At 49.0% G+C, this 17,110-nt stretch overlaps 6 protein-coding genes across 6 annotated transcripts; 3 read left to right on the plus strand and 3 right to left on the minus strand.

Annotated features, from left to right (window-relative positions):
* Positions 1-50: 50 nt before the first annotated feature.
* Positions 51-1,976, plus strand: B0J16DRAFT_115912 (uncharacterized protein). Its single transcript, XM_046121536.1, has 3 exons — positions 51-483; positions 531-828; positions 880-1,976. Exons 1-3 carry the CDS (start codon positions 158-160, stop codon positions 1,840-1,842), a joined length of 1,587 nt encoding a protein of 528 aa, XP_045985392.1. The 5' UTR covers positions 51-157; the 3' UTR covers positions 1,843-1,976.
* A 606-nt stretch (positions 1,977-2,582) lies between these two features.
* On the minus strand, positions 2,583-4,189 carry B0J16DRAFT_383344 (uncharacterized protein; the record flags this gene model as incomplete). Its single annotated transcript, XM_046131322.1, has 3 exons — positions 2,583-3,525; positions 3,580-3,812; positions 3,869-4,189. The coding sequence occupies 3 exons, from the start codon at positions 4,187-4,189 to the stop codon at positions 2,583-2,585; spliced, it is 1,497 nt and encodes a 498-aa protein (XP_045985393.1).
* A 3,327-nt stretch (positions 4,190-7,516) lies between these two features.
* B0J16DRAFT_339723 (RmlC-like cupin domain-containing protein) lies at positions 7,517-8,651 on the plus strand. The gene is made up of 3 exons (XM_046127577.1): positions 7,517-7,741; positions 7,793-7,959; positions 8,015-8,651. Exons 1-3 carry the CDS (start codon positions 7,617-7,619, stop codon positions 8,440-8,442), a joined length of 720 nt encoding a protein of 239 aa, XP_045985394.1. The 5' UTR covers positions 7,517-7,616; the 3' UTR covers positions 8,443-8,651.
* A 208-nt stretch (positions 8,652-8,859) lies between these two features.
* On the minus strand, positions 8,860-11,324 carry B0J16DRAFT_319115 (P-loop containing nucleoside triphosphate hydrolase protein; the record flags this gene model as incomplete). Its single annotated transcript, XM_046125492.1, has 3 exons — positions 8,860-11,087; positions 11,138-11,198; positions 11,253-11,324. 3 exons carry the CDS (start codon positions 11,322-11,324, stop codon positions 8,860-8,862), a joined length of 2,361 nt encoding a protein of 786 aa, XP_045985395.1.
* A 361-nt stretch (positions 11,325-11,685) lies between these two features.
* On the plus strand, positions 11,686-12,916 carry B0J16DRAFT_413851 (Golgi apparatus membrane protein TVP15). Its single transcript, XM_046133396.1, has 5 exons — positions 11,686-11,923; positions 11,996-12,067; positions 12,173-12,231; positions 12,283-12,351; positions 12,405-12,916. The coding sequence occupies exons 1-5, from the start codon at positions 11,898-11,900 to the stop codon at positions 12,578-12,580; spliced, it is 402 nt and encodes a 133-aa protein (XP_045985396.1). The 5' UTR covers positions 11,686-11,897; the 3' UTR covers positions 12,581-12,916.
* B0J16DRAFT_413852 (Utp21 specific WD40 associated putative domain-containing protein) lies at positions 12,917-16,318 on the minus strand. The gene is made up of 3 exons (XM_046133397.1): positions 16,134-16,318; positions 13,407-16,080; positions 12,917-13,355 (listed from the first exon to the last, which is right to left on the minus strand). Exons 1-3 carry the CDS (start codon positions 16,242-16,244, stop codon positions 13,015-13,017), a joined length of 3,126 nt encoding a protein of 1,041 aa, XP_045985397.1. The 5' UTR covers positions 16,245-16,318; the 3' UTR covers positions 12,917-13,014.
* Between the last annotated feature and the right edge of the window lie 792 nt (positions 16,319-17,110).

Below are 17,110 nucleotides of genomic sequence, written 5' to 3' on the forward strand. Positions count from 1 at the left end.
CTCTTGTGAGGTGCATTGTAAACGGTTGTCCCTGCATTGTTCAAGAACACCAGACAGTGGAGCCAATACCTTTTCAATCCAAGCTCACCTCCATTGACCTTCACTTTCACACTCATTCATCACCCTCAGTCTCCTCACAACACCTGGACCTTCCGCAATGCCTCTAGTTCTCGACTTCCTCACCCAAATCCGTAATTTCATCCGGTCTCAAAATGGCGACGAGCTTCGTGCCTGGCTCCAGGTAGAGCCCAATTCACCACAACAATACCACAACCTCGCAGCTGAGCTACGCTCTCAATTCCGCCAACAGGGCCTTGACAATGTCATTGAAAAGTCGCTACCTCAAGAAGATGACGTGCCTGAAGGTCAAGCGACCGTGTGGCCGGGCTTTGTCGCCTTTATGAAAGACTACATGGCCTTTTGGCGCGACGTGAATTATGATGATTTGCTGGGCGCGCATCAGTTACTCAGTGGCCTTGTCAAGTATGAACCTATATTATCACATAAAGAACCATCGCTAATGACTACAGCTCATGTTCGACGGCTTTTGCTCATCCTACATATGGAGCCATGCTTCTTAAGACGAGCATGTCCTTGTCGGAAACTCTTGCCCGTCTCACAATGTCTCTCAGCAGACAGCCTGAATTGGCGCGTCGTCTACGTGCCGTCGACGAAGACAAAACTATTGCCGAGTCATCAGCGGAGATTATTCAAAAGATCTTTACTACTTGTTTGACAGACCGATCTAGTGGTCGTTACGATAAACCTGAAGGCAAGAAGGTTGGCGTTTACATGTTTGCCAACCTGGTCCTCAAACTTCTCTTTGCAGTATGATATGGCCCTTACATGTTACATGGGATGAAGCTGACATGACAATAGTGCCGGAGAACACATCTTGCAAAGATGATTTTCGTCAACATTTCCACCATCTCTCCGCCTCTGTCACTCTATCCAGCTGCGCAGCGCGTTACCTTTCTGTACTATCTAGGCCGCTTTAACTTCTCTAACAACCACTACCTGCGCGCTGCGTTATGCCTCGAACAGGCGTATCTCCAGACTCCCTCGCAGTTGATTTCACACCGAACCAACATCCTCACATATCTGATCCCCTGCAACATGTTATTAGGACGCTTCCCATCCCAGGTGTTGCTCCAACGTCAGGAATGTCAGGGTCTGGCACCAGTCTTCTTTCCCATCTGCCAGGCTGTTCGATCTGGCAACTTTATCCAGTTTCAACATCACCTAGCACAACATGAGGATTGGCTTTTTGAAAAAGGTCTCCTGTTGACATTGAGCAATCGCCTGCGACCACTTCTCTGGCGCTCACTGAGTCGTAAGACTTTCCTTCTCACATATGTCCCACCAACAGACGCATCATCACGCAAAGCGGCAACTCTCGACCTGGCAGACCTTCACGCAGTCGCCACATACACTCAACGCCGTCTCGAAGGCTGGGTTCCAGCAGGACCCAACGGTCTCAACCGATCTCAGAACGTCAACCCTCTTCTGATGAGAGCCCTTGAGAACAATGCTCAAACCCCAGAAGGCGACTCCACGCTAGTTCCGCCACCTGGTGGTCCCAAATCTCTCCGGCCCAACGAGGGTCTGATATGGGGCAACGCAGAGGTCACGTCCGAAGACGTGGAAATGACAGTCGCGACGCTCGTGCAACAGGGTTCGATGCACGGTTTCATTGCTCATGGATCAGGACGATTTGCTATCATCGGAGCTAAGGCCAAGGGCAGTCCTGTGCTTGCTGGTTGGCCCAACGTGTGGCACACAGTTCGTGATAGGAGGTATGAGGATTACGACCCTGATGATGTACCTGGATTGGTCAAGTAGGATGTCATTCAAAAAGAACTCGTGTTGGATATATGGTAGAGCACGAAATCTTGGTGGCGTTTGTATAATATCACTTAACTGTATGATACCCAGTGGACAAAGAGATTAGATAGCAACTTGGCTGAATTAAGAGAATGGACATTTTGCTCAAACAATCAATCATAATCAGACACATTTTATTTGCAATACTGAGTGCGATAACGTACATCACACCATTAAATATCTAATCAAGATTATTTTCATTTTTATTAGAGATGACCAGAGTATCATCCCATCAACTAGCCGTCCCCGTATATTCTTCTCCCCTAACCACCCGACATACTCAAGCTCCAAACCATACTCTCTGTTCATAGTGTGCATACGTCGTTAATAAGCTAAAAAAGAAAACCATCGCTTGTTCCTCCAAAAATATCCAATGTCTCCAATGATTGCAAAAAGGGTATATCGACCGTGAAAAGAAGCGTTGAACTTATATATAATGCCCGCGGGCCAAAGAGTCAAATAAGACTCCTGACGAATATTAATACCCGGGGCGGGTATCGTCAACCAACTGGCTCAACAGCTATATGACTGCTGAGTCGTATAGTTAAGGGGTAATAGACACTATCGCCGATAGAAATATGGCTTGATAATATATGTATAGTACCAATAATAAAGGAATGTATGTGGTAAATAGAGTCTGTGAAGCGAAAACCAACTGTGGTGAGACAGTGGTGAATGGTCGTCAAAGGGGACATAGATTAGAAGAAACAGGCGGCGGCGATGAAAGCAACGACGAGGCCAGCAAGAGCAGCATTGCCCTGGTCACGACCAGCTCCACTGTCCTTGGTCTCGGAGGGAGCAGCACCGGAGTCCACCTCAGTAGCGGCAGCAGTCTCCTTGATTTCGGTCTCGGTCTCGGACTTGGTGTAAGTGGTGCTTGTTCCGTTCTCACGGAAGATACCTGGCTTGACAGTAGGGTAGACCTTTCTGGTAGAAGACTTGGTTGTCTTGGACTTGGAAGCGGAGGTGAAGGTGGTGGAAGTAGGCTCCTCAGAAGTAGTAGAAGACTCAGTAGTGGAAGTGGCCTGCTCAGTAGTGGTCTCTACAGGAGTAGAGGTAGTCTCAGGTGCGCTGCTGGTGGTGGGCTCAGCAGATGTAGTAGGGGCGGCGGAGGTAGTAGGGGCGGCAGAAGTGGTGGGCTCAGCGGTGGTGCTAACAACGACTTCCTCGGAGGTGGTAGGCTCGGCTTCAGCAGTGCTAGAGGGCTCAGCCTCAGCAGTGGAAGACTCAGAGTCCTCAGAGTCATCGGAGTCATCGCCAGAGCCGGAACCGCCGCTAGTAGAGAAAGCAACAATCTGAGCAGTCTTGCCCTTAGAGACAGTAACGACACAGAAGCCTGAACCACCAGCGCCCTTGGCAGAAAGCTCGCTGCCAACGTTACCACCACCCTTGGTAGGGTCGATCTTGCAAGGAAGACCGGTGCAGCCACCATCAGGGCACTGAATCTCGACACCAAACTCAGGAAGCTCGCTCTTCAGGGCAGAGTCTTCCCAGATGGGGTTCCAGCCAATCTTGACAAAGGTTTGACCGTTGGACTCAGTGTTGGCGCCAGCAACGTAAGGGCTCCAGTTACCAATAGGCTTGTCCTCAGTACCCCAGATACAGCCCTCCTCGCCAGTGCCAGGGGGGTTGATGTAGAAGCTAGTTGATGGTTAGAGATCTTCATTGATCGTCGAGATTTAAGATAGAACTTACTGAGCAGCGGTGGAGCACCAGTAAGAGGATGCGGGAACAGCCAGGGTTGCACTGGAAGATACAACAGTAGGGATAAGCATGGCCTCGTTACCAGGCAGGACAGTCTGGCACCAGGACATGGTGGAACCACACTTGTTGACAGCCTCAACGGAACCAGTGCCAGAGACACAGTTAGGCTTGCCCTTGAAAGGCTGCTCAATCTCACCGTCCTCATTACAGTAGAGACCTCCGTCCTGAGAAGTGTTAGTTAAGGTATCCCGAGTTGATGGCTGATGTTTCGCAGACGTACCATAGAAGAAGGGTAGTCGTAAGTTGACTTAGGGTCCCACTGGTTCATAACCATACCGGGCTTGCAAGCATAGGGGCAGTAGCTTCCGGGCTTGCACTCTTGATCGGGGCTCATAGCCCAACCGGCGTTCTTAGCATCAGGAGTGACAGCGACCATGTTGGAGTCATCGGTAGGAAACTGGCACTGTCCTCCTCGCTTCTGGAGAGGGCGAGACTCGAAAGCAGAATGTTGACCATGGCGGTGGCCATGGGACTTGCCAGCGACGATTGCTGGCGCAGAAAGGACACCCACGAGGGCAGCTGAAACGTTGATGAATCTCATTGTGATTGTCGTCGATCAAAGATAGTCGATCCGGTTCGAATTTCCAAAAAGTATGTTTCTGATTATATGCGTAAATACCTCCAATCCTTCAAAGAACTTGTCAAAAACAACAAGACATATATCCAGCTGGCGTCGGTAAATGAGTGTAATTGTCGTCGAGCAACAGAACGAGTGATGAAGCTGACGAGAAAAGGCCAACAGGTTTGTGGACCAGCGACAGAAACGTTTTAACAAAAGGAAGGAAACGAAAGAGTGAGTGACAGGCAAGGAAGCAAGGACATGAGTATTAAGAGATCGACAGTGGGCGAGATGGAAATGGATCCCCAGGAAATGAGCAATGGTCAAGAGCGCGGACGCCGGCGCATTCACCCATGACCAAGAGATTGAGCGACAGGCGAGGGCCTCATCTGAGTGGGCTCGTGGTTAGACCCCATGTTGAGCCCTGGCCTCTCCGTACCTGCATGAACTTGAGATCCCCTGTCATAATGTGGAGGTTCTCCTGTGATGGGGGTTCGAGTAATGAAACTGTCCCCAATCAGACTTGGCCCTTGCCTGACCCCTAGTTCCGATCCAACCAATCTGGTAGAGACTGTGCCTTGCTTGAGTCTGTTGGCTCAGGGGATAGTGCTTGGAGCAGATTAAAGTCTATCGCATCATGACAGGACGAGCTTAATCGAGAAGTCGTCGATACAAAATAGGGTTGACACTGCGGCAATAAGACCAGCATGTTCGGAACAAAGGCCCGGATACGGCAAGAGAATATTGTTCCCTTGAAGGCATTGTTCCAGTAGCAGAATTCTGGGGTTTTGTGGGCAACATCAATGGTTGCTTGTCTCGGTAATGGTTTTGGGTTGTTGTTCTGGATCGCTTCTTGTCTTGTCTTGATCCTGTTTCTCCTGTCAAAGATGACGGTGTCCTTGTTCCATTGTGCTCTCAGTCTCATCTTCCACCATGGTTCTAACCCCTGGACGTTTTCTTCGGTGGCTTGCGGCGGAAGCTCACATTGGCTCGTTGGTCATTTCAAAGCCCCTGACGGTAGTTTTTCCCGCATGCCAATAGTAAAGCTGTTCCTGGGCCAATGTGTCTTCGGTTAGCGTCACAACGGCTTCACAGACGGCTCCTGTTAGAGCCGGAGCCACAACTGATTGCCCGCGGAGAGACAAACAGGCTGAACGGGACGCGTTCTATGCGGCTCAGGATTGGCTGTCGAGACGCGCTTGGCTGGCGAGGTTAATTCTAAGGCGAGTCAGCTTTTTCGTTCAAATAAGAATAAGATTGATGGAAGGACTCACCTACCATTGAGGAGACATTAATTTTAGTTACCGTTTGTTAGTTTGGTCTTTGGAAGATCTACGCCATGCTTCCCTGGTTTAGTGCGTCTCCATAGTAGAAGCTGTGAGGGCAAGGCGTCGAATAGTGGCCGAAGGATTCTATTTCTTTGGGTCATGTTGAGCCTGTTTGTTTATCACTTGATTGACTTGGCCGTGGTGTTGAGTCGAGGTTAGAAGGCGACTACCCATCCTCTAGTAATTGTAGGTAGGCGCGTGGCTTATAGCACCTGCCTCCTCACTAATGCTCCTTGCTGCTCAACCGCTTCAAGAGGTAAGTACTATGGAAGGTACCTAAAAAATGACCATCCCTTATCTGCATTCCCATATCATGAATATCCCTTCTCTATCACCTACAAACATAACTTCATAGACCGATATCTTTTATCGGATAACAGTTCTGATTACGAATAAACAAGCATTCTTATCAGAGGATCCAAATATCGCTTAAAACTCTACCTTGCAGCCGATTCTATCGCGCGGACCAAGATATCCACTGCCAATGCTATAAGCTCAAGCGAAATTTCAAGGTAGCATTCCGGTTGTCGGCCTTGATCTGTTCTAGGATCAGATTTACTGTATATCCACTGGAACTTGCCTGTCGAGGATATTTCCCCATGCTTTCTATTTGGTTGCTCCGTAATGATATGGGGATATCTAGTTCTGGACCTGATAATGCATTCTTCAAGCACAAAGAGGCATTGAACTGAGTCAGAATTCCAACCTCAGTGTCTCTGCTTCAGCAACTTTCAATCACAATTGCCACGTCATTTTCATGACAAAAAGCAATGGTATTAACAGATCTCAATAACAAAATATAAAACACAGACATCGATAATCTAGGGTAATGGGTCAAGTGGGAACGGGACAGGTCAGATCATGCAGACTCTCCTCATTCAAGGTGGATAGAGCAATTTAACAATTTAAACATTGAAGCCATGTTTCAACCCCAAACAAAGTTATTGAGAGCCCTTCCCGAGCGGGAGTGGCTGAATTACTTGCTGCAGTAAAACAATGTGGAGGAACACTTTAAGCCACAGCATTCAAAGTTCTGACTGATTCAACTTTGTTTATTACGTTTTGATGACAGCATTACGATTCCATACAAGCCTAACCTATATCCCACATTGAATCATCGTTGTTTTCTATGCAAAGAGTCGCGTTGGGGTGTCGGAAGAATTGGCCGAAACCATAAGAGACGAAATAAGTTGGCCACTTATTATGCCAGCTTAGAGTAGCACCTAGGCCACTTTGTTTGATAGCTTAAGTCTTAGAGGACATCTCTTCCGCTACCTACCTGAGTCAGTCCGACCAGCCTCCAATATGAGACATTCCAAGATTCTACCAGCAAAGAGAACTGCAAGGGAGATTTAAAAGCAAAAACATACTCATGAAAAGAATGAAATATTTCCCTCATGTTCCAAATAGAAACAACAAATTCATATCTGGCTTACATATAGGTCTTGGTGGCTTATGACAGAAACATAGCGGCTCATGTGTTTTGGTTTGTTTCTGGCCAACAGAAACAAAAACTCAACCTCATTCGACGCTTCCATCGGCTGTTCAACATCCGTAGAAACGCAGGATCGCTGGTGCTGACATTGACGCGCAGAAGCGCTTACTCTACTGTCAATGGGATATTTTTGGTCAGCTGCGGCCCCAGGCCCAGTCTGTTGGATCTAGCTGCACAGCCCCCAGAATCTTGAAATAGCGGCAGATGACCAATGGCAGTTGATCACTCAGCACCAAGACACTGCGACTCCAAGGATGTGGCTGGTGGAAGGGCCTTGGCCTTGATGATGAACTGGCAGCGGATGTTGGAGTTTCCGTAGGCGGTGGACTATTTTTGAGTTGGCAAAGCCTTGGGATAGAGCTGTTCCTGTCAGATAGCTAAGCTTAGCTATCTTGTGCCTGATTATCCTGCGGACTTTGATGATGATCAAGAAGGTATAAGAAGATGGTGTTGTCCTGTCAAGTTGAGATTATCATTCAATATCATCATTACATTCACAAACATTCCAGCTTCATCAACCATCTACATAAACTCAGTCTCTTGACACTCATACAACTCACACTTATAACAATTACCAACTATCACAATGCAGTTCACCATTGCTACCATCTCTGCCATCTTGGCTCTCACTTCTTTCACTGAGGCTGCTCCTCGCAATGTTCGACGAACAGAACCTCCCAGTCTGACTGCCCAGCTTCGACTTGCCGATACGTAAGCAGCCCCCAACTAACACCCACTGATTACTCAACTAACACATATCAGTGCCGCTGATCGCTTCGCTCTACTTCCCAACGACGATGACTTCGTCTTCGACTTCAACACTAAGCAGCCCAACCCCGGAAAGGGCGGCGAACTCGTCGCTGCCAACCGCAAGACCTTTCCCGCTCTTGTTGGCACTGGCTCAGGCATGGCCTTTGGCCGAGTTAATGGTAAGCTTCACTCTTACACCTCCTCTCTATACAACAACTCTAACATACTCTCCAGCTTGCGGCATGAACACTCTCCACGTCCACCCCCGCTCCGCCGAACTCCAAGTCGTAACCTCCGGCCGTCTCATCACCGAGATGGTTCCCGAGAACGGCGTCATGGACAAGGACGGCAAGCGCCGAGTTATCCGCACCGAACTCAAGGCCAACATGATGACTCCCTTCTACCAAGGCTCAGTCCACACTCAGTTCAACCCCGACTGCGAGCCTGCTACTTTCGTCGCCTCTTTCGCTGCTGAGGATTTCGGCACTGGTCAAATTGCTGATGAGGTTGTTGCTCTGAGCGATGATGTTATTGCTGCTACTTTTGGCCAGAGCATTGCTGGTGAGGATATTGACAAGGTTCGCGCTGCTATTCCTCGAAGCATTGCTCTTGGTGTTGATGAGTGCTTGAAGAAGTGCAACATCAAGAAGCGATCTGTCTAAGGCTACTGATTTCTTTCTGTTACTTTGATTTACTGCATGGGATGAGCGTTTTGGGCATGATTTCACTCGTTTTGGCGTTTATGATAGACACTTGGGAATTTGAGATGGAAATACCCTTTCAAAAGGTAGATATTGATAGGATCTGGCATTTCGCCTGTTCTTTCTTGTATATAGGATTCAGTACATATATCAGTCATACATACACTCGCTTAAATTCATGATCCTGTTCTTCAAAACCGCGATATAGTTCTGACAGCAAATGGCATGCAGCGATACTCGCGTAACTTGTTAGATATATGTAAAAATAACAAGGGTTTTATGGCGTAAACTTGATAAATTTGATACATAGTATACATAACTGCTTTCACTTTTGCTTTCTATCTTACAATCCTTTACATGAATTTTCATAAAAGTCCTCTACAGGCCCTTCTCACGATGTCCAACAACTTTAGCAAAAGAGTCAAAGAACATCGTCATAGAGTGTCGTCCCGCAGTCTTACTCCTCAAATGATTATCATAGTCCAACATCTCCTTATACGGAACCTTTGCAATAATTTCAACCACCCTCGCCATAGACTTCTTACCCTTCAGAGAAGTAATAGAATCATACGGATCAGGAGGAGTGTAGATCTTGGACACATCAATATGATCTTCACCTGTAGACTCCGCAGATCTATCATTGACCTCCAAAACATGACCTCCAGCGCCGGCTGTAACGTCGTGTTGCACCGCGCCGGCTACGACCTCTGGACAGGTGATGTTGACAAGCATGATGGGTTCCAGAACGCCAATCTGCTCCTTCTCGAATGCATCTCGGAGGGCAGCTTGCACTGCCGTCCTGGATGCACTGCTGAAGTGGCCTCCGGTGGGTGTCTCGCATGCTCCAGGTTCTGTGTCTAGTGTGATGGTAACGTGGCACCCGTGGACGGGAGCTGCACGACGAGGACCCCTCGCAAGACCTGCAATAGCGCCGTTGAGAAGCTGCGCCCTCGCCTCTTCAGGGTCAAAGTTCAGAGTGGTAGTGTCTCCCGTCAAGGGAATGGCGACGTGGTATATGTTTCCGTCTCGCTCAACGCTGGATTCTAGTAAAGTTTCTCGATGGTGCTCCTCAAGTGGCTCCAGGACAACGGTGCATGAGACTTTGCCGGACTTGCTTGCGACGGGACGGTCAAAGACTGTGTATTGTGGCCGCGTAGGCTCTGTGACGCATTCCTTGTAATCAACCTCGATAGGACCGAAGTCGGCATCGATCTTGTACTTTTGCTTCATGTTGTAAAGTGACACGTCAAGATGAAGTTTGCCCATGCCTTGGATAGTAAACTGTTCGGTCTTTGGGTCCCGGCTGTACCGAAGACTGGGATCTTCTCTTGTAGTATTCTCAAGCGCAATCTGGAGTTGCTGGGCAGCAACGTTACCATAAGGCTCGACTTGCAAAAATGCCACGGGTGGCGGAATCTCCGGTGGTCGAATCTTGACATGACGGAAAGATTCAGGAATAGGTTTGTTTCCATTCATCGTGATGAGTGTGTCACCTGTTCGAGCTTTCTTCAAGCCTCTCAAAGCTCCGATCTGACCAACTCCCAGGGTCTGAATATCCTGCGTCATGTTTGCTGAAACTTGAAGAATCCCCATAGGCTTCTCGTTGTTCAAGATATTGGTGTTGAAACTCGCTGCGTTTTTAGTAAGAGTGCCGTGGTAAACTCGCACAAAACTGATTACACCCTCCTTAGGGTGGTTGAAGACCTTGAAAACTGAAGCAATAGAGGCAACCTGACTTCTGGCTGTCTTGGGGCTGCTTTCGAGAACCTCGATTAAGCGCTGCTTTGCTGGACCAACACGAACTTCTGCGGATGGGCGCTCGTCTGGACTTGGTAGATAATCTGTGATGGCATCCATCAATGGCTCAACGCCAATGTGACGGAAACTAGATCCTGCAAACACAGGAATGACACGACCATCACCGTCTCGAATAACTCTTCGGATAGCTTGCTTGATCAAAGCCGCATCGATGTTCTCGTTCTCAGCGAGGAACTCATCCATGATAGCCTCGTCGAAATCCGCAAGACCCTCGATCAAAGCTTGTCTTGCAGTCTCAATCTCAGGAAGAAGATCCTTGTTGGAACTTGACAGTTTTTCTTTCAGCTGAGCGGTGTTGTAGACGGTCTTTTCACGCTCTGACTTCCATCGGTAACCCACTCTGTTGACGATATCAATTACACCAACAAAATCCTCCTTCTCCCACCAAGGAATCTGGCAGACCAGGGGCCAACCTTTGAGACGTGAACCGATCTCAAGAACAGCCTTTTTGAAAGAAGCGCCTTCTCGATCGAGTTTGTTGCAGTATACAATGCGTGGGACTTTGAACTCGTGAGCAGAGCCCCATACTCTTTCTGTATGGGCTTCAACGCCCTTGACTGAGTCGATAATACAGACGGCTCCATCAAGAATGGGAAGACAGCGATCAACCTCGAAACGAAAGTCTTGATGACCGGGAGTATCGATAAGATTGATTGTCTTTGCGTGTTGTCCTGGGGCGAGTGATTGATGAAGAGGCCATTTGAATGTGATGGCCGCTGATTGAATGGTGATACCACGTTCTCTCTCCAAGTCTAGAAAGTCTGTCACAGTGTTTCCAGAGTCGACATCTACTTTTCCATTAGTATTTACTCTTAATAAGCTTTAATTATACGCTCACCTCCAACACGTTGCGTGACACCACTATAGTAGAGCATTCGCTCCGTGGTAGTTGTTTTGCCCTTTCATCCATGTGAGCCTTATTGAGCGAACAATATCTGAGGTATTCTACTTACAGCATCAACATGAGCAATAATACCAATATTTCGTATGTTCTGTAGCTGAGTATCATGATGCGACTGGTGCATAGCTCGCCTCGATAAATTCACGAGCTCTTTATTGCGCCATTGACGTGCAAGACAACGACCCGAGCCTTTAACAGCCGGGCCGCCACTCCTCAGTAGCGATAAAACAATCATTCCTGACTTAGACTCGACTGCGGCATCTCAAAAGCCCTTGTTCTTTGAGGGTCCTTGATTTTGAGCTTTCTGCTGTTTTTGGTTATCCATCTTGATTCGCCAATACTTGGACTCGTACTCCGCAACCAACTCTTAATTCTTTCGACTCTAATTGGTTGAGATTGACCCGTGTGGCTATGGCTGGACTAACCTAAAGCGAACAGGTCCTTGATTCTGGGGGTTGACCTGAACTTGGACCTGGAACCTAGAGCTAAAACACTGCTGCGCTGCACCTCTTCGGGGCTACCTACGTAATCTTGTTCCTGTGCTTTTCCAACTCCATTCGTGGCCACGCAAACCCTCAAACCCATCAACAATTCTTCTGCCTACAACGCGACTGCTGCCTACTTCTTCTCTCTACAACATATAATCCCCATCGACCTCGAATTCTTACCGGCGCAGTCCAGGAACCCCTAAGACACAATGAACATGGAGCCTTCAGACATCTTGTGAGTGGGCGTTGAAACAGTCTCTGCATTGAATCGAATCAAGTCGTCGCTAACCATTCTATCTACGTGTAGTCGCATTGTCAACTTGGTTGTCGGTGTTATCGTCATCCTCGGCGGTGTCGTTTCCATCTTCTCCTTCAGCCTGTACGTACACACCAACCCGTGCTCGAGCCGATCGCTTTAAATCCGCAGTCGAATCGAGCACCTGGCCGCGACACAGCAACACGAGTACTGATAGCTTCTCTATAGTCAGCCCATCATTGTTGGTGCTTACATGATCATCTTTGGTCTTGTTACTGGCCTTCTCGGTAAGTCGCGACAGTCACTGAAACCCGTAGACCAATGCTAACAAACCGCAGAGTTTCAAATCCCCCCTCAAGTTGCCCGACATGCGTCGTTCATGTTCTCCTTCATCGGCCGTGGTGTCTGTAAGTAATTGTCTAAAAGAGCTGTATTCGGATCACCGCTAATTCACTCCCAGTCTACCTCTTCCTTGGCTCTCTGATCCTCGGCGGCAATGTCCTCAGCTACATCGCCGGTGGCATCGTCGGTATCACTGGTCTTGCCTACATCGCTCTCGAGTTCGTCCCCTCCATTGAGCCCCCTGCCAACATGCGCGAGGCCGAAGACGCTGGCTGGGGCGCCGAGCAGGTCTAGAAAGCCGATCAGCCAGGACCTTCTCGCACGATCGCCTCTCCAGACATAAGCGCATAACATGTTCGCGACGACCATTCGACTACCATACGGATGACAGCGTGGATGCGCAAACAAACGCGGTGAAATTGGAAACGTATATGATAGAGACAACTAGGAAGTTGAGTCTCCAGAAGAGTTAGGGAGAAACTGTGTATTTGTAGGATTCGCAGACAGGAGGAGTTAAAGAATGGCTCGTTTGAACGCAATTACAAACAGAATTTATGAATGTCAGCAGCTTATAAGGATGTGGACGGATTGAATACATCAAACAGTCACGATTGAAAACTTGTTGGGATTAATATTGTATTCCTAGTATACTATATGCTCCCTAACATGCCATGATATTCAAACGCCATTATTTTACTCTTGAAACTAACACTGCTATTTTATGCTTCTCATGTCCTTGGGTTCCTCAAGAAGCTAACCACACCACTGCAGTATCCAACCAAACCATCCAATCGGTTGCACTCCTTCTCCTGATATGTCTTCCACTCACTCAAAGCCTCTAGCAGTTCTTGGTTCTCCATTACTAGATCAAAGTGAAGTCGGAGGAACACGGTCATCCAAGCTTGAGTAAGCTCATAGTCTCGGCGAGTCTTGAGGCGCGCTGTCAAAGCACGAATGAAGTGCAGCAGCTCATTAGGAATCTCGTCGCCATCTCCGACAGAGAGCGAGCGGAGCTCCAGATCAGCGCTGGAGGGTGAGAGAGACTTGAGATGCTCGATGAAATCATCGTCTATGTTGAGTTAGCTTTGTAACAATATCAGTGCAAGGGGAATGTGCTTACAGTTTCCGGTCTCTGCTCCAGCACGAAGCTTGGAACTAAGGGCCTGCTCGAAACGAGCCTGCTCAAGCTTCGTGACGCGAGAAGTGTTCTCCGCCTCTGCCGCCTTCTCCTCCTTGTTCGCCATGGGGTTGTCCTTGCCTGTTGTTGAAGGCAGGAAGAAAGGAGCCTTCTCAGGAAGCTTAGGGGCCTCCTTGGGCTTGTTTCGCTCCTTGATAAGATCGAGGTGCAGCAATGTTTGCCATCGGCTCTTGGGAACCAGAGACAGAGTTGTAAGATCGGCGCTGAGCTGCTCGATTGTAGGCGCCACCACAGTATCCTCATCTTCGGCCTCTTCCTCTTCGAATGCACCCTCCAGCATGCCATGGCTGTTCTCGCCAGAAGCTGTAGGAGCGGAAACTTGGCCAATCTCCTTTTCGGAGATTTGGCGTGTGGGAACATGCTTGAAGAGAGCCTTGTTGGTCCAGAGTGTCACGCCCAACTCGTTCTGGATCGTCGCAGCGAGGTATTCGCCAGTAACGGACATGGCAATCGCCTTGCAAGGCTTCTCCAGTCGGATAGCATCGATCAAGTGACTTGTAGGAAGATCCCAGACACGAATGACGGAATCCTGAGAAGCTGCAATAATCCATCGTCCATCGCTAGAGAAGCACAAATCGTTGATGGTGCCCTGAGGACCCCAGAACTCACGAATAGTTCTCTTGGTTTCCATATCCACTACTCGAATCGATAGGTCGTCGCAAGAAAAGGCGAGGAGGTTGCTGCCGGGGTGATATCTGCATGCGGTAGGGAAAGTCATAGGGGCCCAGTCGATTTGCTCGAGTAGGTTTCCCGTCAAGAAATCCCAGAACTTGATCTTGCCGTCCAAGGAGCAAGACACCACTGTCTTGTTCATCTGATCGACAATAATACCAGTGACTCGCTTGGTATGCTTTCCAGTGCCCACGGGGAACTGGCGGGTAGCCTCGGCATGTAGTGCCACGACATCGTCTGCCTGTCGTAGCTGTTGCATCTTGAGTGCGCGAGCCTGAGCTGGGGTAAGTCTTGAAGGGAATCGTGTGCGATGGTTTCCAGACTGGAGGTTGTACATATCAATACCACCAGACTCGGCACCAACAAGAGCGAAGGTGCCGCAAGGGCTGATAGCAACAGTCGAGACGTTAGTCTCATCTCCAGTAGGGAGAGCCCATCGGCCGGCTCTCTTGCGACCCCAGAACCACGTCCTGGCGAACTTGTCGTTCTTATGAGCAGTCACCACACTCTCCCAGCCGGTCATACCACTGACCTCGGCATCTTGGGGCTTCCTCTTCTGCATCTTTTGCCACAAAGGTTGCTTACCAGGCATAGCACCAATACCACCATCTCGGTTTAGTGAAGATGCTATGCATGTGATCTCGGGGGCCTTGAGGTCCTCCAAAGTCGTTGTTGGTCCGTGAGAGAGAGCGCTGGTAGCCAGAATACCAATCTTCTTGGCCTTCTTGCGAATGGCACCCTGACTCAACTCTGTACTTTGACCATCGCGACGCAAACTCCATCCCCAAAGACTTCGGTCTTGTCCACCACTAATCAGCCACTTGTTACCAGCATCGGCGCCTTCAAAATCGGTAGGAAGGAATTGGAGACAGTTGACGGGACCAGCGTGTCCACTGCGCTGGTGAAGGATTCGGGGAACAGGCGAGAAGGGGGTTTCGTCGAAGATCCAGGACTTGAGAGAGTTGTCACGGCCGCTGGTCATGATCACAGGTTGACCGGGGAGAAACTCGACCTTGCTGATGCCGCCACGAACAAGAGGTCCGTCGTGAGAGGGAGGGTTGTGAGCGCTTCGCAAAACACCCATAACACGACCGCCGCCGTTCAAATCCCAAAATGTAACATCACCAGTAGCAGCTGTCGATGTAGCCATAACACCATCCTTACGTCCATCCTGACCAGCTCCCATGCCATCGGTTCGGAAAGAGATCGAGTTGACTGGTGCTTCCGAGTGGCCGGCCTCAATGCGAAGAGCGACCTTGTCAGTGAGAACGTTCGTGATGATCAGAGTTCCCTCGGAATAGGCAATAGCGAGGAGAGACAGAGCAGTACTGGGCTCAAGGCATGTCACAGAACCGCAATCGGGAGAAGGAGGCAGGATAGTGTAGATGAGCTTGGCAGTGCTGACGTTCCAGATCTCGACCCAGCCATCTTTGCGACCAACGAAAATCTTGTTGAGGAAAGTAGGCATAGTAACAATGCCACCAGTGATCTCATTGCCTCGGTCGTTGGCAGGAGTGGTGTAGATGGTGGTGTAGTGCTCCAGGCTGGCGGTCTTGAAAACTTCGATACGGGTCAAAGCAGCGACGATAGTCCATGTTCCCAAAATCTGAATCTGCTGGATGGGCTCATCGAGGTCGGCGGGCAGCGCAAGCTCATCCACCTTCTTACCCCTCTGGTAGACCCAGATACCCTGAGGCTCGCCCTTCTGAGGATTTCCCCATGCTGCAAAAATTTGTTGCTTCCAGGCGAGGGTGGCGGTGATATCGGCGGGGGTTTGCGGGCGAGTGATGAAAACGAGGTTCAATCCGCGACGAAGATCATAAGTCTGAATAGCTCGGCCAACCGAGGTTGAAATCTGGAAGGACGTCTTTCCGAGAGGAATCGAGGTGAAAGGAACGCTGGTAGGAGATACTAAACCGACAGTCTTGTGCGACAAAGTTAGCTATAGCAAGATGGCGACCGAGAAAATAGACATACGCGGAAAGGCGCAAAAATCCTAGAAGAGTCTGATGAGGACTTTGAAGCATTGGCGGGCGCCGCAGTCTTCTGGCGCTTGACCACGGGGTGGTCAGCGTCTTTGTGAGGCATTATGATAATATTAAAAGAGGATGGTGCGAGTAGCGACAGGAGTTACTACACCAAAGATGCCCGCTTGCGCTCTGCGATGGAGGCTGCTCTACATGATGCTGGATCCATCTCCAAAAATTTACAATTTTTGGCGGTGTCGCGCGGCAGTATCATCTGCATAGAGTTGAACAAAATATTTACACATCAAGAAACGGCAAAACCATGACCTTAATACAGCATTCTATTCTTCCCATATCAAAGACACCTGGCGAATATGACCAAAATCTCCATATCTCTTTATGGCTCTCTTTCCGTGACCTGAAGAATTTTACAGAGAGTGGAATGTGTCAATTCTTGCTTTGCCTTTGGTGTACGACTTATTCTGTCAGCCCAACTATCTCGTCCCGCATCAATTGAATTCGAAAAGAGTCAGCGAGGTATGGAGGTGTCAGAAGAATTATCCTCTAAGACTTAGGCTACAAAAATAAAGTAGCCTAAGTGCTAGCCTAAGCTCGCATAAGGTGACCAAATTATTTCGTCCATTATGATTTCGGCGGCCAATTCTTCTGACAACCTGACGCCAGCTAGCCTAATTTAACAGCCTCTTACGCAGTACATAGGGGTCCTTTCCAACCGGCAGGCACGGTGAGGCGATGGCGCAAGACCCGGAACTAGCGAGCGAGTTAATCGTGGACTGGAATTCTGGATAGCATCCGAGGATCTGGACCTGACCAAACCTAAGATGAAATTGAAACGGCACATTGGGCCTAGCTAGTCCTTTTGATTTCAATTCATCTCGACATGAATCGCATCGAGTCAGAAGACGCGCTTGGTCAAGCTCGGTCGCTGTTGTACAGTAAGGCTGTGAGAATTCTCGGTATACTGTA

This window comes from Fusarium flagelliforme, assembly GCF_020744385.1.
Source record: "Fusarium flagelliforme strain FIESC 12 MPI-CAGE-AA-0113 chromosome Unknown B0J16scaffold_3, whole genome shotgun sequence".
NCBI lineage: Eukaryota > Fungi > Ascomycota > Sordariomycetes > Hypocreales > Nectriaceae > Fusarium > Fusarium flagelliforme.